The 10,864-nt window shown below is 36.6% G+C and overlaps 1 protein-coding gene across 3 annotated transcripts in view; it reads left to right on the forward strand.

The window, feature by feature from the left end:
* Positions 1-9,381, forward strand: part of KCNMA1 (potassium calcium-activated channel subfamily M alpha 1) — a 444,410-nt gene extending 435,029 nt beyond the window's left edge. For 2 of the 3 annotated variants that reach the window (XM_085230135.1, XM_085230137.1), the window contains one exon: positions 2,844-9,381. In XM_085230135.1, the coding sequence (XP_085086261.1) occupies positions 2,844-2,995 (152 nt within the window). In that variant the 3' untranslated portion in view covers positions 2,996-9,381. Of the gene's footprint in view, positions 1-2,840 lie in introns of all 3 variants that reach the window. The other variant, XM_085230134.1, reaches the window with a different exon arrangement.
* Positions 9,382-10,864: the final 1,483 nt, after the last annotated feature.

Below are 10,864 nucleotides of genomic sequence, written 5' to 3' on the forward strand. Positions count from 1 at the left end.
TCTTCTGTATTTATTACTTGCCAGGTGAAGGCATGAAGAGACTTGATGGTGTCAGTTTCTAAGATTGGCTCACTGAACATGAGCTTTATTGTAAAGATTAACATATAATTATCTTGTGTTGCAGTTCCAGGGAAAGCAGGGGCAAAGCAAGTGCTTTTTACTTGCTGCTGAGCAGCACGCTGCAGATCATCCTTAGCACCAGCGCAGTTCTTTCCCTTACTATGAGATTGCATGAACTTGCAGCAAGTTCTATTTGTAAGAAAAGTTTGTGTACTATATGTTACAAAAGAAGCTAGAGATAAAAGTTCACAGTGCTTAACTTGCCTCAAAATCATTTTAAACACAAACCATTAGAAAACTGTTAGTTTGAAATTGTTTATGTGATCTTGCAAGGCTTTTAAAACATGATAACCATCACACTTTACACCTCTCTGAAAGGTTAGTTTAATCGTAGATCACATAAAATTGGTTTTCACAAATGCATAATGGTTCATGTGTCACACTTGAACTAAATGGTTTTTTAAATGGAGCTGAAATTATTTTGATGTGTACACATTCCTAGATTTTTTTCCTACAACCTTTCTTAAACCAGCTCCCATCAGGAGCCATTCCCTTAAAGTCTCATTAATAATTCAGATGTTCTGATGACTTTAAAAGATCTATGGAATTGAGGCTTTTTTTTTTTTTTTTTTTTTTTTAAACTGCTTGACAAAAAGATAAATGAATGTAGAAAGAAGCAGTAGGAGTCTGGCAAGCTGTAGATCATCTCTGAACAGATTGTAACTTTATCATTCTGTCAGGAAGAATAATTTAGAGCACTTAATCAGTTAGCTTCAGTGTGCAGGATGTAACATTATGAATTCCTATCGTCCAATCTGTTCAAATCAAAGGGAACTTAATTATAATAGGTAAGAGAGAGAGAGACATGGGAAAGAAAACATTGCTCAGACTCAGGCAACTTTAAGCAGCTATGAAAATATTTACCTTCATCCAAAATGAGTAAGATATTTCCAAAAAAAGAAAATCGTATTTTTAATAATGACAGGAAAACCTTTGCAGTCATTCTATTTCAGTAATCCACCATTAATTAATGATGTAACTCCTTTCTATAATTTTTAAAAGTTATTATAAATGCATAAGCACAGATAACAAATATATCAATAAAAATAATGGATTAGCTTTCCTGAGTTTGGGATTTGTTGCTGGGGTTGGAGTATTGCAAGTAGATGCTTAAAATCCACAGCAGGTAAAAGTGATTGACTCTGGAAATTAATCCACTTCTTCAGAACCCTAACTTCACAGCTAGTTGCTTATTTTTACACATCTGTGCCTGGATAGTTGTCTCTCTTCCTGCTCTTCCAATTTCTGTTCTAAGCTCCACCTCCTGAGCTTGGTCTGAGGTGAATTTTTCTTTCTTTTTTTTTTTCTTTTTTTTTTAATTTTCTTCTTTTTTTTTTTTAATAAAGGAGCACCCCTTTCACTCTTTCCCTGATTTGAGCCCTGAGATAGCAGCATTTCAGGGGTAAGCTGAAGTGCTAGTTTGTATTATGTAGTGAGACAGTGAAGCTGCCAAAGCATTCTGAGTTTCCCACTGGGATGAGAAGTATTGCATAAATATAAGCACAGCCACTCTGATGTAGCATACATTGAACATGGCACGTAACAATGAAAATGCCACAGCTGCAGAATCCTATCCCTGGCATCATTTGAGCTCACTGCTCTGCACACCCACCTCTGCAAACTGGATAAGGAGAGAAAGAGAGATGGGTGAAGGGAAACTCTGCTCACAATGTATCAAAAAACACGCACCTGATGACTATAAATTGCATGATGATGAGGAGTCTTTAAGTACTCAAATAGAAGTATCCTGCAAAGCTACATACCTGCCATTAAGGAATGACACCAGTGTTAGCAATGTCTTAAGGAAATCTTTTTTTTTTTGTTTTGTGAATTTTGTGAAGCTTTTGTACCTACCTGCATTATGAGCAATGCAGAACAGTGGAAGTAATCCTATGCAATGAGGGAGTAGCTGCAATGTTATAATCTCTCCTGCCTCCCAGCCTATCCCAGAGCAGTGCCATAAAATTTTTCCCATGATGATAGAAACAGGCTCTGCCCAAACATAGCGAAGGGCTGGTGGCCCCACTAATATTTTAGTAAATCCCTGCTTCCATGCCTTGTTGTTATGTATCACAACCAATTTGTGCAGGATTGAGCCCTTACCACCTGCAGCACCAGGTAGGTTGCATTCCCCTGTACAAGGGAAAAACCCACAGCCGGGCTGCTCAGTGACCATGTCACACCCATGCCATGTCCTTTGACACCAGGGCCTGTGAGACGTCCTTCAGGTCTTCTCCTGCGTGAGAATGAATACCTCCAGGCTGAAACAGGACAGAGAAGCCCCCCAGTTTTGGGGATACTTCTCTGTATAGGACTCACACGCTCTCTTCTGCGTAACCCTTACCGCACCTGCTCTCCCTGGCTTCTCAGTTTAGCCTTTTATTTGTACCATTTTTTTTCAATAAATGAATCAGAGGGCATTCACTTGAGCATGAAAACAAAAAGAACTCTCACAACAAGCAAACTGCCAGTTTTGTTTAACTTCTATCAAATGTGCAAGTGTGTCATGCTCCATCCATAAAGAGTATTTTCAGAGGTATTAATCTAATGCACTGTATCGCTATTAATTAGTCAAAGTCACTTTCTATTGATTGCCTTTTCTCTTTAAACTTTACTGACTGCTACCCCCCTCTTTTTTGGTGTTTTTGCTTCTGCGTGCTTCACTAATTAAAATTCTTATTTTCCCTCCTTATTCTGTCTCTACCCATTTTGCTTCTTAGCAGAAAAGAAATGGTTTACAGATGAGCCGGATAATGCCTATCCCAGAAACATTCAAATCAAGCCCATGAGCACCCACATGGCCAATCAGATCAATCAATACAAATCGACAAGCAGCTTGATACCACCAATCAGAGAAGTTGAAGATGAATGTTGACTCCAAGGCCAGAACTATTTTTTTAAAGTCTGACAAACTTCATGAATGGTGATGTGACATTTATTCCTCTTACATGCTGAACCACTGATGGAGAACTTACGAAGGGCAAGTGTAATGGAAAAATAAAGTAGACAGATCTTTGTTTGTCTGCCTTTAATATTGCTTCCACATATTTTGGAAACTATTTCATTTATAAATGAACATAATCAGAACTAGTCATGTATAGCCTCTAGCATTTTAAATTATTTTTATTTATTAGAAAAAAATATATTTTTTCTTTTTCTTTTTTTTTTTTCATTGTCAAGTATTTTCCCTTAAAAAAACTGCATATGTGGCCAGACTCCTAAGAAATATTAGAGAAACAACCTCACCTCAGTCTTTGGCTTAAAGGAGAATGATGGTCACAGTAATAAAGACTTTTAATTAAGGGAGACAAAAGATACATTTAAAAAGAAATAAATAAAGGTCCAACTTGTATTTTATTAAATCAAAAAAAAAAAAAAAAAAAGTAGTTCACCTACATGTTTCTTTACTGGAGGATGTGTATTTTGTTCAGCATTGACACCAGCTCTTAATAAACTAAACTTATTTATTTTCAAAGTTGAAAGTCATATTTTTGTATGTGTAACATTCTGTTGAGATGTCGTTTGTTTTATTACCATACATAGCTCAACTCCATGGCCATGATCAGGTCCAGCCACCCCACACTGAGCAATCCCTGCAGAAGGCCTGCGTCCTCTGTGACACTAAGCATAGCAAACACCACCCTGAGCCAGGGACATGGCAAGGTGCTCCCAGGCCGCACTTGTTATAAATGGTAAACGTAACAATTCTGTGCTGCCTGTCGGCCATCAGCTGTTGGTAATTCCAGGCAGTTCCTCTTCTTTTGCCAACTATTACAGTGCTTTAAGGCAGGGTGCATAAACAGCGCATGAACTCATAAGTCATATGCTTTCTCATCAATCATATTTTGTTGTTTTCTTACTTCAGAAGTGCTGATGGTCCCATATCTGTCTTGCTTATCTGACTCAAATGCCTCCTGATCAGCTGTGAGCTTTATCTCCAGACCTTTGGTGATAGCACACACCTCAGTGGGAGGCACACTGAGGTTCCTTTGATGAGTTCAGATCAGAATAGAAACATCTGGCTTAGCTTCAGTTTCACAACCTCTCAACATAATGTTATCAGTTGACTCTTGTATCAAGCAACATCATATTTTAACATTTTTCCCCTCCTTTCTTTCTTTCATTTTACTTTGCTGGAATACCAGATACAAAAGTACAGAAATAACCAAATCAAAGTAAAAGTAATGAATGTATCTATAATGTTAACTTACAAAAGGCCTTTGGCAGGTGCCTTTTGTGTCAGCAGTTTCACAAAGTTGCCAACAAGCTTTATAGTCATCAGACAAAGATGTGATGTTTCATATCTGTGCTGCAGTATCTATTCACCCAAGCATTTGATGTTCTAAATGATTTAGTAATGCTCTCTATATCTCAGATTAGCAACATCTGACACAACTGTGTGAATAATAAAAAATTAAAAATTAAAAAAAAAAAAAAGGACTGTGCTAGTGAGGATTAAAACAAAAACCTAGGACCCAATTATCAGGAAAAGCAGATTTCCATTGTGCAATTCAACTTGAGGCTTTGTAATTTTGCAGAACTGTGAAATACCACAATAAAATACACCGTGGTATTTTTATCATTAGAGAAGTATCAGTGAATCAAACAAATAAAAAGCAGACAATACTAATTTATTGTGAAAACAATTACGTCCACTATTTAATCCAACATTTAAGCTAAACTATCTCAGCTTCAATGTTTGTCCACTGGCTGCAGTACAAATATAGCCACACTACCACCTAACAGGCTTTATTCTGGAGTGACTTCTTGGACTGTGATAACTTTGTTGTTACATTTTGTAGAGTAGTTATTTAAACAAAAACAACAGGAATTGTTATACAGTATATGTAAAATTGGATTGTTTAGGATATTTCACTCTCCTGCAAAGAAACAAAACAACTTAAGCAGTTTTTCGTTACAATTATTTAGACCGTGGTTATCATATTTCACATTCCCAAAACAAAAGACAATTCTGCTGAGTTCTTCCAATCTCTGCTACTTGAGCTATTAACATGCTATAATCTGCATCCAGTTTCTGTGTTGGGACACATAAAGCCTTTACTTTGAAGTCAGTGCTCCTTTTTCATTTATGAACTGCATTCATACTAACTACAGTGAAAAAAGCTGGTACTCCATACAGGAGAATTTCTGAAATTTACATTTGGTTTCACATCTGTACACAAATTAACTTTTTTAGAAGACTGCTGCTTAATTGTATGTGTACATTATCATAGATGGTGCCATTTCTAAATATTCTTCCTTCAGAAGTGAGTACTCAAATTATAATATGCACTAATGAATCAAACACAATAGTCCTCTCTACATCACTAAGGTTTGTGCATCTGTCCAGTTTAACTGTCATAGATCAAAATGCCACGCTGCCATCTGTACACAACTGAAGGACAAGCACTGATCACTCCATATGTAAAGGTAGGAAGACAGATCAATAAACAAAGAGCAAGAAACAGAGAAACACAGGTATAAGTATGCTTTTTGCAATTCCAATTTGTGGAAAACCTAAGAGTAATCATTGATCTTTATTTTCTCCTCTTCTTGGTGATCAGAGACTCAGGACTGGTTTCTGGGAATTAGATGGAGTAAGTAGGAAGTCCAGTGGAAATCTTTTTCTTAGAGCCATTAAACACCGCAAAAAGGTCAGCACCAATGCTTTGAAATATTGTATTACATCAAGGCAAGTGGTTGGAAAAGTGGCCTAAGTGATAGGTGACAGGAAACTTGATGATTGATAGAGAAATAAATTTTCGAACCTCTTAAATATTTCTTACCTTCTGTCAAATGAGAAGAGAAAAAATTACATTTTAACTTTCTCATTAGTTGCATGCACGATCAATCCAGGCTAAACAATTTTTCGTAAATCAGGTATTGGATTGTGTGTGCACATGTGAGTGTGTGTTCGCATATGTATTGACATATATGTGTTGACATATATATTCAAGAATGGATACATGCACACAAATTTGGGATTTGTCTTAGCCTTTGATACCGGCCAGAATCATCATGAGAAGCATGGCATTATGTTTTATGGAGGTGTGAGGAGAACACATACACAAAGTGAAAGGAAATACATTATTTGTGGGCTAGCGTATGGAGAGCTTGTACCTACCAGTCTTGCCTGGTTTCAGCAAAGAGAAGCTGTATGTTGGTTGGCAATTCTCTGATGTTGCAGTGACAGCACAGTGCTGGACCCTCCTCACACATGCACATGCATCCCTGCTTGCATATGGCCTGCAAGCCTACAGGGCTCTGTCTAGTGTCTGGTGTTTTAATTCAGCCCCCAAAACTTTGAATGAAGCATCATGCACATCCTCCAACATCCAAGCACAGAGAATGTGAATGTGGAAAAAAGATGTTCAGAGCCTAAACATGATGTTAAAGGCCTCAATGTGACTGTTTTACTGTTGCTTGTAAGGTGATAGGTACACAATATATTTATTGGAAAAGAAAGAAAAAGAAAATGATTATAGAAAGTATAGAGAATTCAATTATAGAAGAAATGATTCAACCATTTCCTTGAATGTTACAAAGATTTTCCAAAAATATCACCCCTATGTTGACAGCTTTTGTTTTTTTCAACTCAACAGCTCTGGTCATATGGCTCAAAGTACAAGCTTCTTTGTCCAGGGTATCGTTACGTACTACAAGTACATGGACAAGATCATTATTCTGCCTATGGTACAAAGAGACTCTGCAAGCTCTGCTAGTCCAAAAGACAGGAGCATGGGGACAAGGAGTGAGATACTGTCAGTGAAACCCAGGGCATCCCTAGCTCATAGCTAGTCCCTATTTATATTTGATGGGAAAAGAAGCATTGCTTATATACCATAAAATTAATGATGATGAAGCCCTTATTGAGCCCCACAGATTTCTCAGAAAAGGTGCCGAGCATTCACCAGCTTACAGGCTGCTGCAGTAGCTGTGGCTGTACAAAGTTTAGCCACACTAAATATCTTTTTTCCCCCATTTTTCATTTATTAAAATAAATAAATAAATAAAAATTAAAAAATGCAACACAATCACTCAAATATGCATGGGAAAAAGTGCAACTGTAATTGGCCAAATGCGGAAAAGAGAAAATGTAGTTTGTATGTAATACGCAATGAGACACTGCAACAAGAGCATTTAAAGTTTTCATTACAGTTTGATGGATAGTAAGGAGAGGTAGTTGCTATTGGTGAGGTGGGTTGTTTTTTTTTTTGCCAGAGTAAGGAGTATTGTCATTTCTTGAAGTCCTTATAGGGAAGGAGAAGGAAGGGAAAGTGTAAGAACGTGTTCTCATTCACAGGGACTGTTTTTGTTGGGTTTTGTATGTGTGTGCATCTGTGAACTGTGTCTAGCCAGTACTGCAATAACTGGATGCATAAACTAATGCATGATAAAAGCAATAACTTAAAAAATAGGTAATTCTGCATGTCTGTTTTCACTATCTGTTCACTCATCATTTAATTCATAAACTTGTAAACAACTACCCTCTCACAGCCTACTCACATGGACTCTGAAAACAGAGCAAACACATGCTCTCACCATGAAGCATGTTCATAATGGCTCTTGACTAGCAATGTATTTGAAATGAGCAAATAACAAAGTTTAGGTGTGGTGGATTTCATTTTTTAAGGGTGTTATCATTGTGAATTTCTTCAGGATCAATAATGTGTGTATGTTCCAACTTTCATTTCAAGTTTAAAATGTACTTAAAGCAACTATGTGAAATGGGAAGAGCTGGACAAAGCAAAAAAGAAATCCTTCCCCTGAGTTATAATGGCCTGGAAACATCTGTCAGTGACAATGGCAGACACATGAAAAAAAAGAAAAAACACAGCTCTTGTCAGGTGAAAGGAGAGTTCTTGATATTCATTCTTTTGTTCTCCTCTCTCTGCCATGTGAACCATCATTCTCCCCAGCATTTGAACATACTTTTTATTTTTTATAAAATTGTTTTATCAATTACAGGCTTAGCAAGAATTTTAAAAATTGTTATAAATGCATGCTTCATTTCTAGGTCTTTTAATATCCAGTTAGAAGGCACAAAACCTGTAGAATTTTTCTACTGAGCAATATTAGTAGGTGTCGGTACAGCCCATTTGAAATGAAGAAAGGAATGGAGTTGTTCAGCTGTGGCCACTGCCTAGGAACCTACGTGGGCCTATAGTGTGGACAATTCTACCCCAGCATTTATCAAAGCTACAGTTATACAACTAATGCAGCTATCTTGCACAGATAGATCTTCTCTACTATAGAATATATGGCCACATTGAAACTATATAGCCTATGATGTTCAGTAGTCTATATAACCAAGTAAGTTCCACTGAAATCAATAGATAGGACTGCTGGTCTAATGTCTCTGCTTTATCTAATGATGTACTATTGTTAACTGTCAAATGAGAAGGGATGGGGTTGGGGGGAGAAAGGAAATACATATTTTTATTTGGATCTAATTAACAGTAATATCTAACTTAAGAATCTAAAAAGAGTAACGCTGTATCTAATTAGAGCCTCACTGAGGTTAAAAGAAAGCTTCTTACTGCTTCAATCAATGCATTTTAGAGGAGAGCTTTATAACTTAATTAAAAAAAAAAACACCAACAAAACAAAACAGTAAACAACACAATATATAGGCAGTTGAGTGTATATAATAGAAAAATATCTTGTTGAGAAATTAAAAATTGGGCATATGAGCATTTTGTTAACTGGACAATAACTATAACGAATGACACAAAAATGTCAGCAGAAGTTGTCTCAAGCAGATGTTCAAAAATGTTGCTTCTGTTATGGTTTTGCTTGGGACATACATGTTTAACCAGTGCGAATAATCTAAACTCAGTCAAAAATAGTTGATATAACCATAACTTTTGCATTTCCACAGAGTACAAGGCTGATTTTTTTTTCTTCTTTCAGAAAATACACAAACTTATGCATACAATATATTTTAATGCTGCATCTATTTAGCTATAGTTTGGGGGTGGGCATGGGGAGAATACTCTGAGAACCAGCTATCAATTTACAAGAAAGTTCATCAAGAAAAAGGAGTATGACTTCATCATTTTACTTTTTGTCATTATGGATTTATGAGAGAGAACAAATGCTGGTGCTCAGAAATGATCTACCTGACTTTGTCATATGTAATAAATATCCAGTGATAAATATATTGTCCTGTAAAAAAGGTTTGTACATAACTTGTACATGGTTTCATTTTGTATTTTTCTCAGATTAAAATTTATGTATTTGTGTTCTAAAACAAGGAAATATTTCTGTGTTTTTTTTTTCCTCTTTGAGATTGTACCCTGAAAAGCAATGTAATATATGCATCACCAAGTCAATAATACTTTATTCACAAACGCATTATTATTAATAATTTGAACTAAGAATGACCCAGCTGCCAAACTGCTCTCCAAGACCAGCCCTTTTCTAAAAATAACTAATATCAGCTGCTGTTAAGGAATCTGCGAGAGCTATAACTGAATGATTCTGCTGCAGTAACAAATATCATCCTTGCATTAGTTATGCAATCACTTTTGCAATGTGGTACAATTTAGCTGCTTTAAGTGGCTGAACACAGTATCTCTGAACAACTGCAGCTCCAATAGCTCAGGTTATGATGGACTGATAACTTTGCTACAGAGTTTTTTGATTTCTCATGATCCATAGTTTAGTGGAAATGCTGTCATGGCCTGAACAAGTGATGGAGCACCTGGTGGGAAGACAGGGTCAACTCAGGGGAGCTCAGGTGTATGCAACACACCTGATTGACTAGAAGGATCCACCCCTTCCCAGGCCTTATTGAAAGGTTGACAGTGGGGGAAAGGAGGTAAGGCTGGAGATCCTTGCCTACTGAAGTCCTTCCAAAGGTAAGAAGTTTTTCTTCCTTTGTTTCTGTGTCCACAGCTGCTGCATTTGGGCTCGTTCTCATTTGCTGTGGCCTAGGATTGTGTCATTCGGCTATTGTTGCTGTACTTTCCATCACATTATAGCATTATAGATATATATGAAATTTATTTGCCAAATTTTAATTACACTTCTTTTATTTCAAATGGGGAAGCAAGTATAACTGTACATGCAGATGTATGTTCTTTTATTTTATAAAAAAGCCAGACTCTTTGAGATCTGTAAGATTATATACATATGTTTGAGATTTTGCAATTTAAAGTAGTGTTGTTAAAGTCAACACCATTAATTTTCAGTACAGGAGCTTCACATTTTAATTAATCATAGATCTTGATTGCTACAAAAATGCGGAGAGGAAAGATGGAGTATCAAACCTGACCAAAGAACAGCTAAGGTACAAAGTTGTTTTGTTGTATCTACAATTCTCTTACTCATTGATACAAAAGTTAAATTGAGAAACACACTGCAGCTTCTCCCAAAAATGACCTAGTCCTAATTAGCAAGTGGCTTCAGTGACCAGGCAGGCTGCTCACCTTTTATAGATTACAAGGCAAGCCTGCTATACTTTTGCTGCACCTTAACTACAGAATCACAGAATCATAGGGGTTGGAAGGGACGTCCAGAGATCATCAAATCCAACCCCCCTGCCAAAGCAGGTTCAATATGATACATATGCATTTTCTAGTACATAATGATAAACAAATAATTCTGTTATTTAGTTGCAAATATATCATTCAAGATGAAGAGGTGATTTCATAAGTAGAGATTTGCATGATCAAGGCATACCTTTGAGACTAGAAAATGTGTATTGTCTAGAACATTTAGAGGGTGTAAAGCTGCCTTT

The sequence above is a fragment of the Meleagris gallopavo genome, chromosome 8, assembly GCF_905368555.1.
Source record: "Meleagris gallopavo chromosome 8, MGAL_WU_HG_1.1, whole genome shotgun sequence".
Classification (NCBI taxonomy): domain Eukaryota; kingdom Metazoa; phylum Chordata; class Aves; order Galliformes; family Phasianidae; genus Meleagris; species Meleagris gallopavo.